The sequence below is a fragment of the Thunnus maccoyii genome, chromosome 17 (genome assembly GCF_910596095.1).
Source record: "Thunnus maccoyii chromosome 17, fThuMac1.1, whole genome shotgun sequence".
Classification (NCBI taxonomy): Eukaryota; Metazoa; Chordata; class Actinopteri; order Scombriformes; family Scombridae; genus Thunnus; species Thunnus maccoyii.
In genome coordinates, this window is record NC_056549.1 from 7236493 (window position 1) to 7261435 (window position 24943).

A 24943-nucleotide genomic window follows, 5' to 3' on the forward strand; every position below is an offset into this window, starting at 1 on the left:
AGCAGCCTCGAGAGCTCGGAGGAATTACCTCGGCTCTTTATCAAACTGTTATAGCTGTCTGGGAGGCGTCTTCACAAATGGGCGAGAGCTGGAACCAGTGCGCACCGGTCATAAAGACAGAATGGCGGCTTCGTGACTCAAAATTGTTCAAATAATCTCTCTCCACACACATCTTAATAGAGGCAGCGGTTGCCATGGAAACCCATCATCAACCTTCCCCCCTTTTTTGCAGGTTGCGCCCAGAAAAAAGGAGCTTTTCCATCAAAACAGAGCAGCACAAAACACAAACCCAAAGTCTGACAGCGAGCCCAGTTAAGAGCGGACCTCTGCCGTGTTGAAGGGGTTAATAAGGGGGGGGGGGGGGTTGTAGCTCTGCGGTTAGTAGCGTTACACACTGGAGGACCACTTACATGCTTTTTTCACAGGAGGCGCATGATCTGAAAGTAAACATGCCAGGTTACACGGATGTGTACTGCAGGAAGTGATGCAACACAGCAGAAACAGTGAGGTGCTTTTTTTTTTTTTTTTTTTTTTGACAGACATGACAACAATGAATCAGACAAGACTAGAGAAGGGAAATAGAAGTACTGTCGATACACATGATGATAACTCAGCTTTACCAGTCCTGATAATACCAATCACCATCATTAATATCCTTCAGTTTAAGAGTATTAGTGAGATGTGTTCAGATGTGAAGATGTGAGATGACAGAATGAAAAGTACCATGTTCGTTTCAAAAATAGTCATACTTGAATTTATCCTTTAAAATATATTTTGCAATTATATTTAAAAGGAATATTTATAAAGGATTTAATGTGCAGCTTCCAGGCGTGAAACAATGTGTAACGGAAAAATGCAGCAATTTCTTAAAATGGTCAGTTAAGCCTTTAAAAGGATAAATACAAGTATTGTGTGTGTATCCAAAGCCTGATATATCTTATTCCTCTGCGCCTCTGAGCTCTTTTCTTGTTCAAAAACTGAAAATAGTCCCCAACAAATGCTCTGTTTCCTCCTGTTTGATTACTAAAAACTACAGTGACCAGCTGTTTTAAGAAATTCATGAGTAGTTCAGTGAGTTTTTTCTAACATAAAAAAATAAAATCAACATGAGCTTTATCCTTTAAGAGGTTTAAAACCTATAAATATGTAAATAGATCTTAGGAGCGCTGCTGCATTTTGTTTGTTTGGGTTCATGAGGTTTATTTCAATAAGGCCTGTATCGTTTCTTAAAACCTGGGTTTACGCATGTTTTCCAGCAGACTCTGAACTCCTCGGGATATCATTTCCTCCATGGTGAAGATATATAATTATATTATCGCACATATCTTATAGGTCCTGGTTTAAAATCCAGGCCGGGACCTTTGTTACATATCATGCCCCTGACCTTTCTCCCTCCAATCTTTGCTGATTCTCTCAGCTGTGGATTATAAAAAAGAAAAAAAAAAAAGACAAAATGAGCCTGCAAACGATGTCTGACACCATGTAGGAATGTCTCGGTTGAAATCAGTCTTGTAATCTGCACGTGGATATGCATCAAAATACACTTTTGCAATTGGTTGATGACAGCCATGAATAAAATATTATAGAAACACTCAGTGTTGATGTTGACACACTAATCTAAGTGTGGCTTCTGCAGCCTGATGCATGAATTATGGCAGTTTTTGTTCTTTTAGGCCACAACTAAAATAAATTAACTAATTAGAAGAAAAAAACATAAAAAAATCATAAAACAAATGAGTGTTAAAAAATTTCAAAGTGGCAAAAATCCATGTGGGAATGCATGCAGCCTTCGCTGAGTTATTTTGAACCAAAGAATTCAGGAAAAACTGAATTTAGCATCATAAGGTTCAGGAAATAAAAGCTCAAATGTAAAGTACTTAGATGGCTACATGATTTCACCTTTTGTTTATTTTGGCCGTTGGCATAATATCTCTAATAACTGGATTTAATCAAAGTGTGTAGTTTAGAGATATTCTGCTAACAGACAGACAGGACTAAAAACATAACCTTCTCTGTGGAGGTGACTATATGCTATTGAGTGACAGTGATATTACACTGAAGGGCTCTAAGCTACTTTTAAAACTATTTCAAGAAGGTGAGTGAAGTTTATAGTCTTAACACCAGAGCCAGTGCAGCAAATTTAAATCTTTATAGATTCAAGTCTGAGATTATTGTCTGTATTTTGGGGTCACGGAAGGAACAAGTCGCCTCCTTCACATCCCAAAAACATTTTATCGATTGTTTGTTCTTCTGATTCAGTCATCTATGTTTGGTGCTTAGGTAAACTGTGAAAACATCAAGGATAACGATTGAAATATGTCCAAAACTTTATCATTCTTTCCCTGACAAAGTCTGAGTGTTGTTCATAAACCTGAACCTAAAAAGACCCTAACATTTCTGCATCCCGGCTGATGAGATTTTAAAAAGATTTTAAAATTTTAGCATTTTAATCTAAGTTATAAATAAAGCATGATTGGAAGAGAGAGAGGAGGGTTGATGACACTGTCAAAGGTCCCAGGACAGATTCGCATTAACACGTTACCTGCCGCTTTACTGCCATTAAAAAAAACAAAACAATTAAAGTGCTGCGTGTGTCATGTGTCCTCAAAGAGGCTCAGCAGCAGCACGTCTCTCACTGACGAGAGAGGATGAAGGATGGAAGTGGGTGTGTGGCTCGCGGTTCAATCAGTAGTCTGAGCAGAGAAACACGACAGCCGGCACCGAACAAGAGCTCTTTGTCGCCATGACAACTCAACGTGTGGCACAAAGAGATGAGGCCACGGTGGCGGAGAGAGAGTCCATTTGTTCCTCATGTTTGAACATCGTCTAGACTCAGAACGACAAGGACAGGTCGAGACTGACGGAACGACAAACTGTCAGTGACCCCGAGCGCCTGAGGAGTTCATCTTCATGAAGTCGGGTCATTTTTTGAGGGAAAAATTCAGGTGTGTCTCAGATATGTCGGTTCCTACATGTTGTCAGATATTAATATGTTCTGTCCGGGTATGAAGATATATTTCAGTCAGTAAAACAGGCCAAATCAAGTGTGTAAAGCTGGGCAGACACTGTACAGATTTAGCTCCATTTTAACCCTGAATTGGTCGCCACTGACTGATTTTGATTTGTTGTTGTTTGACCTGAAGTTTGAAGTCATGACACCTGATTAATTACTTAAACGATCGACGATCTAGCTCTAGGACGATCAGTTGGATCGGCTGTCTCACAGTTCCACAGTCCAATTTCACACAATTCAGCATTGAAGTTGCCTTAATGCACTTGTGTGAGTACAGTAGTAAACAGTCACAAATGAGAGCATATGATATGTGGACAGATTCTATGGAGACCAGGTTAATCCAGCTCTCTGGAGGTTTCTGTAAAAGGTAAAATGGCTAAAAGTGAAGCTGTCTTTCTCTTTGTTGACGACCACTTCAAGGATTCTGTTGTCTTGTTTGATAAGAACTTTATTGGAACTTTTAATGGACAAACACATACGGTCCACCTGTGAGAGGCAGTAATATGCTGCAAGACATCTACTCTGCTGCAAATCCATGGGAAGAAGAAGAAGAACGTGTTCAGTGTGAACATCACATAATGACCGGTCGACTGAACGTACGGTCTGAGTCGGATTAAAATATGTAGTGTGAGTTAAAACGACAATTAATAAAAAACACACAGTGTCTGCCCGGCTTTTATAGATAAACAAACATATCAATGTGTGTGACATGACGTACATGTTTATAAAAAGATTTTCATGCATGATTGTGGACATGAAAGGCAAAGAATGAAATGAGTGAACATCACTCTGCTTGTAAGGTCATTCAGTCAAATTTCCAACTTGAACTGTTGATTTAGAAACTCATTGTGTGTCTTGAGTCACATCTGAAACTGTTCAAGTACAGCAGCAGAGAACTGTGTTTGTGCTCTTAAGTATTTGAATGAAGCATAAAGAGAATCTCACTGTTGGAAAACCAGACAAACATTAGATAAAATATAACAAAAATAAGCTAACAAACACTGTGGGTGCTCAGCAAAAGAAAAGAAAAAACACAGACAATGACTTAAATGTTAATAAGTCTGCGATGTGTTGTAACGTACCGTAGTCGATGACAGATTTGGGTGCTCGCTGCTCTGTCTCTGTGTTTCTCTTCTTGTTCTTTGACTTCCAGGCGTGGTAAACTTTGAGCCGGCGGTGGAACTCCTCCCTGCAGGCGGCCAGCAGCTCGATGTCTGGAGGTGACAGATTTGGAAAATTAGTAAAAAAAAAAAACAAGTAACAACACTGTAATGCAATAAAATGTCAGAATTTTAACTGGACAGAAAACAGAAAATCTTTGAGAACCCAGAATATTTACAGACACAATACTAGAAAATGTACAGCATCTGTTTACAATTGCCATTCATTTGGAGTCATATTTCTGTCCACCTGGTGAATGTAAGTCCAATAGTCACTCTGCTTTTGCTCCCTACCAACTCCTGAGGGAAATATCTGGCTCTTTAGCTGCTAAATGCTCCACTATGTTCACCAGCTAGTCTACAGATAACTGTGTCTGTTTGCTGTTTGGTGCTGTGCAGGTGGTTTTTAGAGCTTTTTAAACATGCTTATTGATCGCATTTCTTTCGCTCTGTTCAAAAAAATAAAATTGTTGTTCATTTTAGGTTGTCAACTACAAAAAAAACACACATACAGGACATCATGCTCTGTTTCTGTTCTTCATTTACCTCTCTTAGTATTAGTTTTAATATTCAGTATCTTTTCTGGCCAAAAAGGTCTGTTATTTCCTGAAATATCTCAGGGTCGTCATATTTGTCAGTTTTTCACCACAGGAGAGACAGCCAGTGTGGAACAGCCAGCTTCCCCTAACCATGAAAAGCTGTCAGCCAAATATCTTTCACTGTACAGTCTAATTTTAAATTTGCTTCCGGTCTCTCGGACTGTGCTGAGAGCTGAGATGTGTCAGCATTTCTTCCTGCTCTATTTACAGTGACAAATCTTCCCATCACTTGCTCTGACAGACACTATTTTTGACTGCTGTACAAACTGGAACTCGCATGCTGGAAAAGGGCCTGCGTTACCATGACGACCGGCGACTGCAAGCTATCATTGCCAGCCTGATTGCTGATTGTTGTGGTCTCCCACTTTCTCTATGACGTGTATTTGACGACTTGACTGGACTGTTAAAAGAATGACGATGTGTGGAAACAAATTGCAGACGTTGTTGGTTCATTTGGTTCAAAACAACTGCCCAGTCAGTGCGGAGAATGTAAATTACACAACGCAACACATACACAGAAGACTGATGACTACTTGGTATCCGTCTCTGCATTGTTTTTCATATAATGATGCCTAATTTAACACTTATTTCTTCCATTTTGATTAATTTGAATATCCAATCTGAAAATGCAGTTAACATAAATGCTGCCTCACTTTTTTTTGATGTGGTTTAACTACATGTAAAAATGTACCTGTCCTTTGGGAACCACTGGTCTAAAATATCATTGTATGCAGTATATGGACACAGGTGTCCGCATACTTTTGGCCACACGGTATATGTTTGTTAACAGTGAAACCACAGTGATAAACTGTTCAACCTCACACAATTATTATCGACAGATGTATCCTCTTGTGTTAATTCATCCTCCAAACTGTCAGCATTCATTAAAATCTTAACATGAATCAATACAGTGCGCACACACACACACACACACACACACACACAGACACACAGACACACAGACAGAAGGTGCTTTACATCGCCCCCAGCATAACGTTAACATATTTCATCAGAATGTTTCAGATAAATTACTTAAGGAAAAAAAAAAAGGGATAAAGAAACAACACGCATTCAATTTATCATCCAGAGCACAGGGCTAACAGTGTGCATTGAGAGGCTTAATGCACACTAAGTGCTGAGGTAATGTCAACTGAGCTTTAGAGGCAGACAAATGGCGAGAAAAAAAAAAACTTCCATTTATTCTGCCGAGCTGAAATCACCGCAGAATAAACTTGAACATGGCAGGTGTCAACAAGCCCTTGTCATTGTTTTGTTCGCTGTTTATTCCGCCGCTGCAGATCATCCTGAGCGAGCGGCGGACGTGATCACATCAGTATTCGATCTCCCTCTCTGTCTCGGGGGGTGAGGTGAACGGCCTGTTAACGGCTAACCGAGTGATTTCTGTGTGTTAATGTGCAGCCACCCTGCAGGCTCAGACTCTCCATCCATTAATTTCTCTGTGGCTCTTGGGTGACGACCCTTGCTGAGCGCCTCGCGTCCTCCATGTTTCCTGCTGCATGGATAAGGACAGGTGAGCTCTCAGGTTAAACTCAATATTATAGGAAGAAAAACAGAGGAAAGTGGTGGATATTCTCCCCTTGGCTCTTTTCTTTATCTTTAACTTTCCTCTATTACTGAATTGTAATTAGTCCATCGCGGCAGGAATATTTGTAAATCTGCTGTAAAGCGGCTACACTTCTGATCTCAGACATCTTTATGTTGTAATGTTGTTGAGCTTACAAGTGATTTGGTATTCTGCTGTTGTTACCAGTGGTAGAAAAAGTATTAAGATCATTTTTTTAGTAATATCACACTATTAAAATACTTTAGTACAAGTAAAACTATTCAAAATGTGTCTTAAAGCAAGAGTTCAACATATTTGATTACTTGCTGAGAGCTAAGTGAGAAGATCACTCTCATGTTTTTAAACTAAAAATGAAGCAATGGCTAGCAGTCTATTAGCCTAGCTTAGCTTAGCTTAGCTTAGCATAAAGACTGCAAAGGGTCGAAGCTAGCCTGGCTCTGTCCAAAGGTACTAAACATCTGGCTATCAGCACACCTGATGCTCGCTAATAACATTTTAAAACTTGCTTGCTTGGCTTTGGCTTAGATCATGTGGTTCAGTTTACAGCTTCACTGGCTTGCTGTGCTACTGTACATAACATAATCTCCTGACTTCCTAATACATTGTAAATTTGTCAAAGAACTTCAGTCCAAAGTCAAGAGGTCGTGATATGTAGCACAACAAGCTAGCGAAGCTGTAAACAGAACCGCATTCCTGCATGTGCTCAGTGGCATCTGCCTTAAACAGAACTACTCTACGGAGAATCTTTGGAGCCGTTTCTTAATAAACTAACATGACCAAACTCATGAGGGAACATGTCACCCAGGGCAGTGTGGCTAATTAGTGTGTTTTTAATAGTTTTTGGATTTGTTGACAAATATAGAAAATTACCAGCCATATTCTTTAAATTTTACAGCTTGTGCCATATATTTGCTGTATACTCATGACTGCTCTCCAAGATAAATTCATATTTGCTGCTTCTCAACACACTGTGACTGTGACCTTTGAACTTCATATTGTTTATCTGTAGGCCAAAGCCTTATTCTACAAATGTGTTTTCAAACATTTCATTTTTAAACATTAATATACATTTTCCAAATTGACTGAGCAACTTTGGAACAATTACTGTACAAAGTAGGATAAAGTTGGTGATGATGATTCATTGAATATATCTCACACCAGTGGTATTTTTGCTAGTGAGGGTGTTTCTCCAGCATAACACCATGGTTACCCATCTGACGTCACCACAAACTCTACAGACACTGATCCAAATGTGACTTGGTGACTCATAATGTAATATATGCAGCGTAGAATTCAATAAGAGGTCACAGATTGTCTCAGCTATGGTCTCATCTTTTTTCATAACAATCCTGATATTTCAAAAAGATTCAGTAACACTAAAATGTTACGTGCACCACGTTTAAACTGCCCTGGATAAGATTGTCAGCTTTTTTTAAATGTCAGTGTAAAGGTTAAGTAGTTTGTGGCTCTCTGCCACACTGTGTCTTCGATGATACTATCCCTGTGCTGTCATACTTTGTTTAATAAAGCAATATACAGGATAAAACTGTGGTATCATCATGATGGGTTTTGTCAAAAGAGTTGTACTCTGTTCTGCCCGACCAGCAATTCACTCCCACATGACAGAAGTGGTCAGAAAATGAGGCAGCGTTAAAAAAAAAAAAAAAAGAAAAAAAAAGTGATTTGGAAAGTGAGCTGTGGCAAACATTTCTGTCAAATCTGTCCATTTGCTGGAAATGAGAGGAGTCAACACATCATACAGAACAAACAACCTCTTGATGATTGAGCTTTTCCTAGAGTCTAACCCACAGCGGGGATAAAAATGTTCAGTTTGCTAAAGGAAAGTAAATGATGTCATTAAAATCAAACCTGTTTATCCTCCAGGGAGCATGAATGTGATCAATATGTTTTATATCCGATCTGTTTTTGATTATGAGATATCTGATACTGAAGTTGGCATTTTTATTTTCACCTGAGGTTGGTGCCACAAGACAAGTTCATCCTCTGGGGAGCATGAGTATGCTCAGTATGATTAATGACAGTTTTTCTGTTAGATTTTGATACTTCTTACATATAAGTGTAAATTTTGGCCTGATGAAGCTTCAAGAGAAAAGCCACTAAAGACGTTAGCATTCATCCTCTGAGGGTCAAGAATATCCACATCAAATTTTGAGGAAATCTGACCATTCGTTTTTCAGCATGCTGTGTCACCAAACAAGTTTTCAGGTTTTGACCTGATCTGAGGCACTAGCACTGGGCAATTAAATCAAACCGATTTATCCTCCAGGGAGCAAGAATGTACTCAACAACTTTTATAGCAATCTGCCTGTTAGATTACAAGATATCATATTTGCAAAGTGAAAGTTTTGTCCAGAATGTGATACTAGATGAAAATTCATGAAGAGTCCAAAAAGTTTTCATCCTCTGGGAAGTATGAATGTGCTCATTAACTGTAATGGCAATTTTCCCATTAGAATCTGATATTTTAAGCAGCAATTTTGGCCTGATGATTGTGCTAGAGGAAAGCCACCAAAAACACCTAGATGCATCCCCTGAGGATCATTCACTGAGGAGACTTCATGGAAATCTGGCAATGGACTAAAGTGTTTATCAAGGGAAAGTTTTGACCTTAAAACAAAGCTGAGTAAAAGTCAAGGGTTCATTAAAATCCTGTTTGTCCTCTGGGGATCATGAATGTGCTCATTAAACATGATTACAATTTGTCGATTAGATTTTAATATTTCTTGTGCAAAGATTGTGGTCTAATGGTGGGCCTACAAAAAAGTTGGAATACTAAAGGTACTTTATTTGTCACGAATTCAATTGTACAGTGAAATTCAATCTCTGCATTTAACCCATTCTAAGTACTGGGAGCAGTGGGCAGCCATCATGCAGCGCCCGGAGACCAACTCCAGCTCTACGCCAGTGCCTTTGGTCAGGGGCACTGACAGGAGAATTAACCTAACCTACATGTTTTTGATGGTGGGAGGAAACCATGTAAACCCCATACAGAAAGGCCCTGCCCCAGCCGGGAACTGAACCCACGACCTTCTTGCTGTGAGTCAACAGTGCTAGCCACCATGCTGCCATAGTGGAAAATCACGAAATCCAGCAAAGAATCCATCCCCTAATAATCAATAATATTCACAACATATTTCATGGAATTGTGGTCATTAATTTTTACAACCAAAGAACCCTTTCAATACCCTGTTGGTCAGCACCAACTGTGTTCAGGAGGACTGTGCTGCTGTGTGTCAACAAGTCCATGACACATATGCCGTGGTGACAAATTAAACCCTGACACTCACCGCATGAGGTATTGATGGCGTCCCGCAGCTCGGCGTATTTCCATTTGCTCAGCTCGTACTTCTTGGCGCCAGCAGCGGCTTTGGATGCCTGGACCTGTGGACCTCTAATACAGGAAAGAAGACAAGAAGGATAAAGGGAAGTCAGCAACAAAGACCCACAGCAGAGAACTGTGGGAAACCAACAGCAGGGCACGTATGTGGAGATCAGAGGAGAGGGTTGTTCGCTTTGTTTGGGTCAAAGAGGATTTGCAAGTACAGTAAATGCAGTAACTTATAAGGAATAACTAGATGGGTGGAGTTTACTGAGAGTGTCAGATTGCATTGAATTGATTGCAGTCATACTTTGCATTAATATTTTCTTCTCAGCTGCAGCTGTCATAGATTTTCCAACTTTTACTTAGTTTTCTGCAATTTTGCTCTAACATTAACAGAAATTTAGATTTTTTTGTCTTTCCCCATAGAGGGCTCCTTTCATCAGTCTTTCTAAAAAGTTGGAATATGACAATGGGGTTCACTGAACATTTTCCAAACGAAAACTGGAAACAGACAATACTTCTGTGGCTAAGATTCATGGTACATATTGTTGTTAAATGCTGTTTTATCGTGCACACTGAAATATATTTTTAGGAAGACTGATGTATGAGAAAATAAACCGTCTTGCAGAGGCCATCTTGAAGGATCATTCTGGTTCATTTCATTGGATGCTATTTTTGTAGTTTTATCGATCATTTCTGTCAGTTATGATAAGATTGTACTCACCAAGTTAATTGCGGAGATCTGGGAACACAGCTCAAAAAAAAGTTGGACGGGTCAAGAAACACGAGCGGTCAGATGATCAAAGAGGTTTGAAATAAACCAACAGTTTATCCAGATTATCTAAACCACTTAATTTGGAGGTCAAACTGAAAGTGAGCGCACCTGAAGTGTCGGTAATGTCATTACACTGTGCAGTAAGTAGAGTAGGTCAAAGTTGAAGCAGGAAGTAGGTCTGTAAACAGTGACAAATGTTTACAGCAAACTGTTCAGGTAATAATTTCACTGTTCGCCTTTGACTTCTCAAATCTGGGGTGTTGTTTCCAACCCGTCTGACCGCTTGTTTTCTTGACCCGTTGGAACTTGTTTTAATGATGTCACCATGTTCCCAGGTTTCCCAGATTAACTTGGTGACTAAATTGTTGTTGTTAGAACAGTCGAAGTCACAAAAACAAGGTAGAAATTAAATAAACCAGAATTATCCTTTATAAACGGACCTGGATCACAGCTCTATATGTGAAAGACAACATAACAATTGAAAGAATTTATCGCAGCCATGACAATAACATCTGTGATGACAGCAATACTTTACTTTTATGTGGCCAAATGATTTAAGGGTTGTCACAGGTTTTCTGCAGGTTCATCGAGTTAAATTTAAGACTTTTTTGATACCACATACAATGTGATTTAATACCCGTTTTAGCACCAAAGTATGAAACTATGATATAAAACCAGTAGGGACAGTATGGACTAGAATTATTTATTATTTTATCAAAAATTTTCAGTACTTCAATAATAACAATAAATTCCTAATGATATAATTAATCAAATTAATGCAAACTGGACCCAAATAAGTGGCAGAAATTGGACAGATGGATTAACCGATAAAAAAAAATCATGAATTCAGTTTGTGCTAAAATCTTGACTTGTCCACAGCGAGTGGATGAGCTTCCTTGCTACTATATATAGTTATATATAGCTGCAGTAGTGACAGTGTTTGCTGCCTGTGTGATGGTGTCGACTGAAACACCACAAAAAAAAGGATTTAACAGCTTCCTGCGGCACAATGTCACACTGTCGAAACAACCACACTTTTAATTTATAAATGTGTGTGATGTCTCCCGACGGCCGAGAATCTGATATAAAACATTTTCTTTTCTTTCTTATTGGAATGAGTTACAACTAAATATTTGTTCTGTCATCATTTGACTTATTTAAAAATTTCTTCTCTTAAAACAAATTGTTTTCAGTAACGCTATCACGGATGGTTACTTTAGAGATGGATCATTTTTCTTTCCATTTGTTTTGCGAGTTACAGTTGATGGCAGGAGAGAAAATATCTGTAAGACTTTTGTGCATGAAATTACTTTTTAATACCTTCTAAGGTCTTTTCTGAGGAAACTCAAGTCTTCTTAAAACTTTTCCGAACCTGCAGATACTGTGTGTCAAACTGTAGTTCAGAAACTACCTGCATCAGTCTTCACAGTAAACTCCAACCAGCTAAGGTTATGAAAGTAACAGGATTAGAAGAATCAGATTTTATCCAACAGACAAAAGTAACACTGGTTTGTTACAGCTACAGGTTCATAGCAGATGTTGAGGTGAAAGAGAGGGAAAACAGGAGAGAGAGACTGCTACAGTAGAAACGGAGGGTTTGAGAACGACATCATTAAAATGCATGCTGTTTCAGTCGCCAAGAAGTCAAAAAGCGCCTCTACCATGATGGCGTGGGGCCGTTGTGGAGTGGCAGCTCACTCTGTTAAATTATAAATGACTATTTCACAATGGAATGTGTACATCTCCTCTCCAGCTGCGGACCATGCTGTTGGCATCCAGCACGCTCCTGCGTGGTGCTGCTGACAGGCCTGATTAATCCGTGACCGGGATTTGCTCTTTTTAGAACACCGTGAAGTTGGAGGAGGGACCCTGCTGCTTCTCTAATCCTATTGGATGGCTCATGATTAGCTGGAGCTGGCCTCGGACCCGGGCGGCTGTACCGTGTTCCCAGAAGCACACGGTGGCTTTGGCAGCGAGTTAAGCGGCTGAGAGCTGCCGCAGTCACCTTCTGCTCCTACTTCCTGTCGCGGTGCGTTTGTGGCGTAGTGAGAGGCGGCCTGAGCCAATTAGCCGCAGTCAGAGACCAGAGGAATCGGGAGGAGAAACTGGCATGACTTCAACTGACATCACTCATTCACACATGTGCCAAGAGGCTGACGAACGCTCGTGGAAATCACCATTGGCCGCAGTAATCTTATGAGAAAGTGCACAGTCACACCAGGTTGACTTTCACCTGTTGAGCTCACTGGATGGTGGAAAAATCTACTGTTGAGGTGCACTTTAGCCAAAATTTGTAGTCTTTGAAATAGGATTGGAACCAACAAAAATCTGAGTTATTAATGTTTTCTGATGCTGTTAAAGTTCTACAGTTTTTCACCATTTAACAAAAAAATAAAAAATAAAAGGAACAGAAAATGATTTGATTCGAAATTTGAAATGAGGGATTTTATGTCAGCACATATCCAAAATGTGTTGCAAGAGTGAGTACAGCTCAGAATTTGTTTCTGATAACAGAAAAAAAAAATGCAAATGAGCTATTATCATTATTATTTTTCTCACTCTCACGCTGGTTTTATTTTTCTCTTTTCTTTTTTATTATATTGTGTTTTGTCTCCTTTCACTTCTGTTCTGTTTTCTTCTCTGTGTGTGTGTTGGATCAACTGTGTTGTGTTTAGAATTCCATATAAATAATAAATCTACAGATTTCAGCTTTAAAAGATTAAACTTGTTGACAGGATAGAGATGCATACTTGAGAAACCAGGTGTTGGTTTTGGGTTTAGACCCAGGAGAAGCAGAAACAGGAGCACTAGAAGAGTGAAGGACTGACAAATCAACAGCGAAAATGCTGTTTAACAAGCAGGCGCTTCAGCATGCAGCGGGTCAGCAAGGCTGCTGGTCGGTTGCTGCACTGAGCGGATAGAAAAAGTTCAAAATAAACAAGAAAACAATCAGTAAGCTATAGATGTTATTGGTTTTTCTGAGGGAATCAACCCTGATAATCAGAATTCTTGGATTAGATTTTGATCATCAACTAATCAACCAAATTAACCGGACTCCTGAGAAGATTTCTGCATCACGTGGTCTCTTAAATTCTGTCTTTTCATCAAACAAATCGATCAATCTTGAGGAAACTGAAGTGATTTATTGTGCGATTGGTTTAGTTTATACGGACAATCTCTACCCACCTAGCCAGAAGTTCAGTCATTTCCTTCGCCATTTCTTCCCTAAAAAGCATGATGGTCCCAGTATAAAACAGTTAGTTCATTGTGTTGTGGTGTTTTCTACAAGTGAATCTACAAAATACTAACTGCACATAAAATATTCATAATACATAAAAACATGAGGAACAAGGAGGAAGAGTACAGGTTTGAGAGAAGGAGATGATAAGGAACAAACAGTAAGAAGAAGTGTTAAAAAGGAAACAAAAGCAGATGAATTATAAGGAGAGGAAGAAGTACACAGAAGACAGAAAGAAAAATGAAATGAAAAATAGTGGACAGGGAGCATTGCCGCCTAAAAATTACATTTTCATACTACGAAATTGGAACAGCAAGTATTTTTGGAAAGAAATGTAATTGCATCCAGATTTTGTCATAAATAAAATGAGGAAAATGTTTTAAATTTGCAAAATATTGACACAGAGCGTATCAGAAAAATGTTAACTGATGCTGTATTTAATGTTTTCCTACAATAACAAAATATGAATAACATTTTTTATGGTTATGTTTTGGTAACTCAGGTTGTGATTTTGGTGAAATATTGAAAAGGTCGATGGTGACTTGAATCACGAGACACTATGTGTTGACTTTTTCAGTATTTAACCAAAACCTTTCCTAAACTTAACCCTGAATGAAAAAAGAACGTTGCACTTTGTAGACTGGAAAAAACATTGCCAGTGCACATAATCCTCACACTAATGAACAGACTGTAAACCCCGGAGGCAATTTTCAATTTGTAATTTTAAGTGATATTGGGCTATATAAATAAAATTACTTTACAGCAATCACATTACGTTTCCTCCAAAATGTATGCAGGAAAACCATTTTAGTAGTATCTAAGCATCACTTGTAGGGTTGCAAAGAAAATAACAAAAACACTAAATAGAAGTGGAGCGAGTGAAGCAGGGAACGGAAATGAGGTTTGAAGGAGGGAGGTGAAAGAAGACAAGGGAGAGGTCATCTGTGTGAATGTGCAGATTGTCTCTGTTTCTAGTTTAAGTGTTCATGTTCCTCCTCGTTTCTGATTTACTTCAGACATCAGGACTTAAGGTTAAGATTACATTTGTTTCTTAATGCTAACACTAACTCCACCGATTTTCTACCTCAACGTGTTTCCAGGTGTCCAGAAGGAGCTGTGTGAAATTGGTTGGGGCTTGATAATGCTAATGCTAATTTTAGTTAGCAAAAAACAGGCTTAAAACATAATGTACTTAATGAAAAAAACTGAACAGCTGACTCTTTGGAGGACCGAACGCTGAGCAAGACTTTTTTTAGGCGACCAAAATGTTAGAATTAACTTTCATGGACTGAAAACATAATGTGAAATAGTGACAGCTATATACATATACGCCTATACTCTTATTCTAATCTGGGGTTATGATAAATAATGTACGTAACCAACATTAAACAATCACAATGTAGGCACCCCCTAAAGCATACCCTGCTTTATCTATTTTACTCTGAATGGGACCATATTTTACCAAATGAACATCATCCTGTATTGAAGAAGACTTGATACTAGCAATTGAGACCATTAACTCATTAGGGAAATGTTTACTGAGGTAATAAATCAAGTGAGAAGTAGTCACATTTTCTCATAGACTTCTATACAATTGGACTTCTTTTTGCAACCAGTGGAGTTGCCCCCTGCTGGCCATTAGAAAGAATGCAGATTTAAGGCACTTCCTCTTTGGCTTCACTTTTCAGACCCCGAGCTACCTGCTTGGCCGAAAACTACAAGTTTTAAAAGTAAAAAAAATCTGGGGTTGTGGAGCTAGAAAGACGTGAGGTTACCAGACCTCTGTGGTCTGCTCCTCCTCTCTGCTGGAAGCTGGCAGCTCTAGGCTACATTAGCTGCTATTAGTATTAAACACACCTGAATCTGTACAGTTGAGTGAATTGTTGGTAATGTAGGATGTTTTCCATCTTGGATTCTCCTGTCTGCATGTCTTAGAAGATTTTCAGTCATTCAGGTAGTAAAATATCTAATTAACAAGAACTTAGGTAACTTTATTCTTGAGGATGTTTTACCGCTTGCCTCATCACCACAGCTGCCTTTGACTTCTGGACTTTCTGCATGAAAACTACACCACAGTTTGTAGGTTAAAAAAGTTGAAAATACCGTAGTGACATTAATAATGACTAACTTCACAGAGAGCAAAACATTTTAGAGAAGAAGAGGACTGTGGATTGTAACCACCTGGTGCATAAAGTGCTACGATGCACCACTCTAGCATCCTCTGAGTGCCTAATAGTGTAATGTGGCCACTACTACAGCTGACTCATGACGTGAAGCATCAATTTCAACTTTCAAAGTGACTTTGTATGTGGGTCGCTTCAGGCTAAGTGCAGGGAGAAGTGCGATGGAGGCTGCTGGGCAGAGGCCTACGAACCGATGCTCTGCCACGTGAATGTCGGCACCAGTGACTACACAGTACTTGAACAGTCCCGAATGTTTCTCTGAACTGGTTTAACCTTTCTGTGCTCATGGTCCCAAGAAAAAACAGATGGTGGAAATCATTCTGCACCTACAGCAGAATGCGTTTGACTTATGCACCCTCCTTAATTGTACCTTAAACACAACATGTCCTGCAAATCTACATCTAGCTTCACACAGTGTCCTAGAGGTGTTTGGTGTGTTGGTTTTCAGGGGTAACCTACATGGTCAAGCTCTTGAGCTGTGTGGTTCCAGCAGCACTGTAAACAGAGGATTATAGGATTATAAGATGGAGCAGCTCTGCACAATATAACAAACCAATCAGGAAAGGGAAAGGTGATTCCTTTTCCCTCTGACTCATCAAGAAGTGATTCTCCTTCCAAACTCTGATCAGAGGACAGAGTCCGAATTCATCAAACTTCTGAAAGTCACATTTTGCACTTCAAGGAAAAGTCTGTTGAGATTCTATATTTCCAGTATAGTCAATGAATCTCATGAAACAACCAAAAACAATTAATTGATCTACAAACAAATATTGTCTGTGTGTGTCCAAAGCCTAATATATCTTATTCGTCTTGTAGTCCAAAAACAATCTTTAATGAGTTACTGCTGCACTGGGTGACACGTTCCTTCATTATGAAGAGTTTGGACATGTTTGTTTAGAAACGGCTCCAAAGACTAATAACAGTGACCATGTTTTCAGTCTCTGGAGAGTAGTTCTGTGTACCATGGCAAATGCCACTGAGCATGTGTGTAAACATAGTTCTGTTTACAGCTTTGCTAGCTTGTTGTGCTACATATTACAACCTTGACTGTACTACATAGTAAATCTCTCAAGAAAACGTCAGTACAAAGTTAAGAGGTTGCACACTCTCAGTGGCGTCTGCCTTACACAGAACTACTCTCCTGATACTGAAAACGTGATCGCTGTTATTAGTCTTTGGAGTAACTGACATGTTTTTAAAAGTTTTTAGACAACAATGGAGGTCTTCGGCACAGAGGAATAAGATATATCAGGCTTTTATACACAAACAATAGTGGATCAATTCATTGTTGGTTTGGCTCTGCACACGAGATTTGTTGACAATAAGAAAAAATAGAAAATCGGCCGAATTATTCTTTAAGTGCAACATTCAGAAGTTTGATAATATGGGTTTCACGTTTCACTAAATCACGTTTCTAGTATGTGAAAAATTAAAACATATTAATTTGGTCAAATCTGGACAAAAAAAGTCCTATGTAAAAAATCAAAAAATTAATAATAAATAAATAAATAAATAAATAAATAATAAGTGCCTTCTATGAAACTTGTGCCACTGTTAGTTAGAATGAATTTCTTAAAGTTAAGAGATCAGGGGTCTGTGCTCGGCTGACAGATTGTTACAGCATGCAGGGGTTGGTTACGGTTTAAATAGTCAAAAGGCAGGTGGGGTTGGGGGATTAAATTAAAGGGTTAAATCGCCGGGTCTTACGCTGCTCTCTCTGGGGACGATGGAACTGAGGAGCCGTTACTGGGAGAGGAAAGAAAACAAAGAAGAAGAAAATGGTTAAACACAGGAAGGATCCTTTTGGAGATGATGGCGTCTCCAGCAAACGCAGCACAGGAGGAATCTTAAAATCAGTTTCTGTCCTGCAAAAACTCGTCAAGAAGTTCAGTGAACAGCAAAGAGTCAAACAGAAACAAAACATCAAACAGTGAAACTGAGAAATAGGAAATCTAACTTATTTGACCTTTCTAGTTGTCCAAGATCCATTATTAATCATGACTGATGGAAACACACTGGACAGTGAGGTGCATTTATAAAGCAAAACAAGTTAAGATCAAATCCTAAATGTTCTCATTACAGAGGATCAGCCATGATGTGTTTTAAACTTTATCATTATCATGTGATAATTAATTTAAAGGTTCATGTTTGATATTCAAACAGTTTTGTCTTGTCAAGCTCATGGAGGTCTCAGTGAAATCTTGTAAAAAACAGTTTACAAATCCAGAATAGAAGTTGAAAATACCTGCTTCTGGAAACTGTGCGACCCTGTTCAGTGGTTTCACAAACTTTTTAGCTTGTGAGCTCTTCAAATTATTATTTATTATAGGAGTAAATCTAACAATTATTTCCAAGTTTTCTCAATTAATCGTTTATGAAATATAAAAAAAATGGTGATTCATAATTTCTGAGATCCCACAATGATGTCTTTAGTTGGCTTGTTTTCTCTGACTAACAGTCCAAAATCTTAAGATATTCAATTTACTGTCAAATATGACAAAGAAAATCAACACATCCTCACATTGGAGAATCTGAAATCAAAGAATGTTTAGAATATTTGTTTGATAAATGATTGAAAAGACTGATAAGTTTATTGCGATAGACTACCCAATTAATCACCTAATTGTTGCAGCTCTAATTTATTTAATTGATACCTTACTTACTACCTTAAATATAAAACATGATTTCTAAAAAAACATTTTTTTTCCCATTTAGCAGAAGAAGTTGTGAAATGTTTTCTAAACACAAGCAGCAACACTTTACCACCATTTGAGTTTAATCACATGTTGGACCATCGCTTCTATCTGCTATGATAGCATTGTATCAGCCAAACTAACAGCTGAGATCTCAGAAAGCTGAAAAAACGGGTCCAAGAAACACAAGCAGATGAGTTATAAACAAACCGACAGTTTATCCCATTTATCTAAACCACTTTACTTGGAGGTGAATTCAACAGTGAGCACCTGAAATGTCGATAATCCCTAATCGTACTGGAAAACTGTGTGCACGACTTTGATAAGTACGGTGGGTCAAAGTGGGTGTTTGCTGTGATGGATGTTTAAAATGGACAGGATGGGTCATAATCTTACTAGAGACTTTTGTTTTCTCTTCCAAATAAATTTGATTAATCCAGAGGTTTTACAAACTATCTGACTATACGTGTTTGTTGCCCCGTTGGTTTCCCAAGAGCAATTACTTCAGTGAATACTACAGTATGTTATCATAACCAATAAAACCGAAAGCCACAGAAATAAAACCCATGTTGTAATAAACCAGTTTTACTTTAAACGGTTTCATTTCACTATTTTTTAGAGACCCGAGGGAGTAGAAATATGAAGTACTTCATTAGAGAAAAGCCGATTTGACATAGTTTTGTGTAGCGGAGATCTGCAGTTTCTGTCTCGCTGTGCTACCGTGCTAATAATGCCGAGACACCAACATGTTATATTGGGCACAAATAACTTCTCAGTACAGTAATTTTATAGGTTAAACACATTTTGTGCCTGAGCGTCCTCCAGACCTCCATGAGCTCGAGGAGACTGAAGACTTTCTGTGAGACATGGACGATGTTCCAGTGTCATATAAACCTGGTGTCTGTGTCTCGTTACCTGCGCAGGCCCATGTCGTTCTGCACCTCATCGGGGATGAGCTCCGCCTCGCTCTGGGCGATCCTCAGCGCCAGCTCCCGGTCCCTCCTCTCCTGCTCCAGGACGGTCTGCCGAGACGCCTCCTCCTCCCGCTCCGCCTGCAGCTGCAGCTCCATCTCCATCTGTACACAAACAAACATCAACAAACACATGATCATTTACTTTTCTACCAATACTGTCTGCTGCTGTTAACATACGTCCATGTGTAGAAGTGCTGCAGTTAACTACCAATTCAAGAGTTTTACTCCTCAGAGTTTTACTCCATCGGCAGGAGAAAGATGTCTGCCTGATTCACTACAGACAGCACCTCATGCTGCATTCACTGAAAAGACTCAGCTCAGGATATTAGAAACTTTCTTTTTAAGTATATTTTCCAATTCTGTCAGGACTACAGTAGTGTCGTTTTACAGGGCAGCAGTTTTTATGTGCAGTTGTCACCTTACAAGGAGACATTTTGCAGCTGAAAACTGTGCCGTCCCTGAAATGCTTGATTAGAAAATTAGACACCGTTGTATTTTCCTGTTATTTTTATTAAAATAACAGGATGCTTCTGTCCATTCCAGTGAAAGTTGCTCACATATGCCATAAATGTTTCATAAGATTCTTCAAGGTTCCATGTTTTGGGGCCTGAGGAGCATTAGAGTCAGCTGAGAGCCACACAGGTCAAAGTTGCTGAGCTTCAAAAGGCAAAACTGTGCAGTAACTGCCTTTTTGGGCTGCTGTTGTTTTCTTAAGGGGGACATATAATGCTTTTTGTGATTTTCTGTCATTTATATGCTGTTATGATGTTGCATAATCTATGCTAGACATGGTCAAAGTGGCAAAAACAATATGAGGACGTCACTCATTCTTCACTAATTTCTGACATTTTAGAGACTAAACAATTAGTTGATTAATCTGAAAAACTGACAAATTGCAGCCTGAGATTTATGGATACACTCCTATTACTGCAAAGACTCAATATCTGTTCATTCATGTGCATTAGAAGGAGCTAACTGTAAAGATGCAGGATCAGTCGACACGGCCACTTGTTAGCATTCATAAAAGCAGGAAACCCCAAATCGATGCATGGGCATGAACATCCTTCAACCTTCTCACATACAGAGCAGGTCAGGAGCTGCAGCCGGAGGGGGAAACTTAATCTCTTCTGTCGTGCTCATTAAAGAAGCAGTGAGGGACACCGAGTGAAGAGAGGGCTAAACTGCAAGATTAATGCTCCTGTTTCCACCTTTCTTCATCAAATGACATTCAATATGTCAAACGGCTCCTTGACCGACTCAGGAAGGGCAAAAGGAACTCAAGTTTTCAGTTTATCTTACTTTAAAACACTGAGGATACTGAGAGATTTTTACAAATATATTCACATTTTAAACACGTACACTTTTCCTGTTCTTCACTTTACAGTCTCCGTTCTTAGCCCTTAACCTTTAAAGTTTAACTATGAACTTGAAATATAAACTATAATGATGCATATTTTTTGCATATTTTATGGGAGGATAAAACTGGTTTTGGACGTATCTGTGATCTTAAGTTTCACGCCTCTGAGTGGGCGTTTCTCACGGCAACATGACTGACAACTGAGAGCTGGCGTTGCAAGGAGACATCTGTGGTATGTTACTGTTTATATTTTCCTGGCTGGACTACTGCGATTGCCTTTTTGTTAAGTTTTAATATTTTTTCAGTCGAGAAAGTAACCATTAAGATTTCCAATATGTCAGTTTATCTAAATTATACCTATTTGGAAATTTGCTACAATGTTTTCGGATGTCACATGACTCTCCTAGTAGTACATACACTGCTTTCAATGATAAAAAGCGTCTGTATTAGGATTCATATAGGTGATTCTGGACCTGGTATTTCATTTTATCAGATCAGAACCTAGTTTCTTTCAAAAGTTTTTCAAAATTAACCATGACCATGATCTCTGATTGCTCTGCCATCTTTGCTGTAGTTCAAACATCATTTTAATAACGTCTCACTGTCCTACAGGGTGACAGCGTGTGCAAAGTTACGGATATCATCTTTAATTTTACACCTACAATCATTTATTTCCAGGAAATGTCCCCTCTAGATGCTTATCATCGTTTATTGGGTCTGACAGTATGGATGAAAAGAGGAATAAAACTTCTACATTTCACAGTATGACTGATGTCACCTCCTCTCCTTAAATTCAGAGCCCAGTTCTGCAGTGGGAGTCATCAATATTCAGAAAAGAGCAAACGTGCTTAGAAGCCCAACGACTCTGAGCTGGTGGAAGTGGAGGAGATTTGTGGGTAACCCGGCCTGGGGCTCCAGGTCCCCGGCCAGGAGCTTTGATCTGAACGGACACCGCTTGCCGCTAAAAATCACCACTTGATCCAGGCCGGGTCGACGCCCTGAGGGAACTAGAGGAACCAGCCGCCATGGCAACAGATGAGCCAGACGGAGACATGCTGGATGATAAACATAAAACCCCATGAACTTTAAAACCCTCTATCTCTGTCACACACACACTAACACACACAAACACACACAAAGCAATGTGTTGGCATTTGTACAACAGTAAGACTGATGCATCTGCTGCTCATGTATAAACATGTAGATGTAGAATAGAACACAAGCTTCTTTGCATTAAACAAAACAAAACAAAAAAAAAGCAAAGATATGTCCAAACAAATATTGACACTAATCTTCCATTTACTCTCTAAATGCTCTTACTGAAGCATCATCTGTAATTGCTCTTTTATTATAGCTGTTTTGTGATTTATTAATTTAGTTTTTCTGCTATGAGTTTACCAGTTCTTCTTTGCATTTTCATTTTGCACATAAAAAACATAAAACCTTACACCCCCAATTCAGAGGAGGGAAGACTCCACAGAAATAATAAAAATTAATAGGGCTGCAGTCTGCTGGTCGACTGGTCGATTAGTTGGTCCATATGCTCTCGTCCGACTAAATTCTCATTGGTCGAATAATCTCCGTGTTATTTTCATAAGGAGATAAGTGCTACATCAACAGCCTCAGGATTAATCCATTATGTCCTGCGGCGGGAGGGGGGACGGACTAACAAATTACCTGTGAAAACAACGGGGGTGTATTCAAAACACCCCCGTTGTTTTCACAACTTTGAACTCGCCCAACCTAACGGAGACTGCTGGGTCTAACTGTACTCAACGTTTACTGAATCTGTGTTTCTCCATAGTGATAACAACGAGAACCCCCGCCAGGCCAAAAAAAAATATTTTTAATATTTGATATCCGAATGAATATCCATTCATTCGGAAATCAATAGCGTTTGGGAGTCTCTGAGCAGCGCTGTTCCGGTACTCAACCTCTGTCGTTGCCTGGGAAACTATTGGTAGCGTAACTCCGTTAAGGAATACGTCATTGCGTAGTATGTTTGCGTAGCGAGTGGGAAAGAGCGAGTGACGGTGGATGTGAGCGGGGCAGAGGAAAAGGTAAGTAGTAAGTTGTCAGTCTGGCAGTAAATGTACAGTACAGACTACAGTGAGTCAGTTAATAAATGCTAAAAAGTCACGTCTGTTGTTTCCCCAAATGCTGGAAAAGTTGAAGGAGGTTAGCTCCAAAGTTAGCAACAATGGGTTAGCCTAACCTGAAGACACAAAACAAAGAAATACAGAACAGAGAAATGTGTCGCTGCCGAGTTTACTGTGCACTAATGACATATTAAGTGTAATAAGTGAAAGAGTTTCGGGCAGAAGACGCCCTCATATCAGATTTGTCATTATACAGAACATCTGATAAAACTTCAGCTCTATTTGCAATAAAAGGACCTTGTGTAAGCAGTGACTCACCTGTTATATAATATTACACAGCATAATGAAATTTGCTGAAATCACAGGTGCCATCATCACTTCCTGACTCAACACAATTTGAAACTCACACCAAAAACCAAACACCTCACTGCACGGATCCATTACCGCCTCCGTTTTTCATCACAATCGGAAAGATTGGAAATTTAATCTAAATGAAGAATAACATCAAACAAGACCAAGAGTTTGATTCTTTCTTAATTAGTATCATCAAAGGGCCTTTTTTCTTTACCAAAGGATGATGATTTTACTTAAAAGTTTTAAATCTCTAGATATGTGCAGATAATATTCCCCAGTTGAAACACAGACTGTAAAAATCCACCAGTGGGACTTTGGGTCATTTCTTGCAGTAAATGATGTGAATAAGAAGTGTTGTGGTATCTCTGCCTTTGTGTCCCCACAGATTTGTCTTGCGGGACGACGCAGTCGAAGCCTCTGAAATCCCTCCTGCGCAGCTCCACTTTTCTCTAATCCATTTCTAGCCGTTCTGGCAGGAACATGGCCACACTTTATCTCTCTCCATCACACGCTCTAATGGCCCTCTCTGTCTCTGCGTGTCTCCCTGTGTGTGTGCGTCTTGTTATGCTATCTTTGTGAGGACATTTCCTGCCATCATGAGTCTAGTTTTGGGGTAATTCAGGGTCTGTGTTAGGTTAAAGTCGGAGTAAAGATTAAATATAAATTACAGTAATGCAGATATGAACTATTAGACAGTAATTTTCTATAATTACAGTGTAATTTTTGCTAATTTCTGCTCAAGTATCAAGAAAATCAATATAAATATGAAACTCCCTGCAATAAAATGTCCTGCATATAAGGACATTTTATCGCCCCAGTGTTCTGAACTCTTATACTAGAAAATTACAGGTTTTGAAGAGTGTTCAGTTTGTTATTTTGCACCTTTGTACTGAACACAGAAGTACAAATCCATCCAGGAAACCACCTCCAAAAAGCTACTGCGGTAAAACAAACAAAGGCCAACGGAGGTTTTCTGTCTGCTGGACGCCTGCAGCAACAGAGACACAACACCCACCTGAATCCTCCTCTCCTCCTCCTCCCTCTTCTTCCTCTCCTCCTCTTCCTGCTTCCTCTTCAGCTCCATCTCTGCTTTCCTGGTGGAGGGGGATGAGAGGAAGACAAATGTAAGCAGACGGATGGAAAGATAAAAAAGAAATCAGACAGAGGCATTGATTATGAGGGAAGAGACGTATAATGAAGCGGTGAGGGAGGAAAAAATTGAAAAAACAAGACAAAAGCAGACAGACGGAGGCAGAAAGAAACACAGAGTGAGGGGAATACAGTCTGATTAGTAAGGTGAATGTATGTGTTCATACTAATTGATACTGACGTCAGCCTTCTTCTCTGACTGTGAAAGTGAAAGTCTCAGCGTTTCCACATTAGTTTAATCACCTCGGGCGTTTCACAGAAATAACTTCACACTTCATAAAACTTAAAGTAAGTTAAAAAAGTTTAAACTTTCTCCACATCCAGCAGCATCATACATCCGACATTATCATTCATTTGGAGTCGTGTTTCTGTCCACCTGGTGAATGTAAGTCCAATATTCACTCTCTACAAGCTCTGTTTT

The 24943-nt window shown here is 39.2% G+C and overlaps 1 protein-coding gene across 1 annotated transcript in view; it reads right to left on the minus strand.

The window, feature by feature from the left end:
• myo6a (myosin VIa) overlaps positions 1 to 24943 on the minus strand; it is a 168968-nt gene that overhangs the window by 14160 nt on the left and 129865 nt on the right. The window contains exons 27-32 of the mRNA XM_042391332.1: positions 24389 to 24467; positions 19505 to 19665; positions 17604 to 17642; positions 16356 to 16391; positions 9666 to 9769; positions 4096 to 4227 (exon numbers count right to left, since the gene is read on the minus strand). Of these exons, the coding sequence (XP_042247266.1) occupies positions 4096 to 4227; positions 9666 to 9769; positions 16356 to 16391; positions 17604 to 17642; positions 19505 to 19665; positions 24389 to 24467 (551 nt within the window). The remainder of the gene's footprint in view (positions 1 to 4095; positions 4228 to 9665; positions 9770 to 16355; positions 16392 to 17603; positions 17643 to 19504; positions 19666 to 24388; positions 24468 to 24943) is intronic.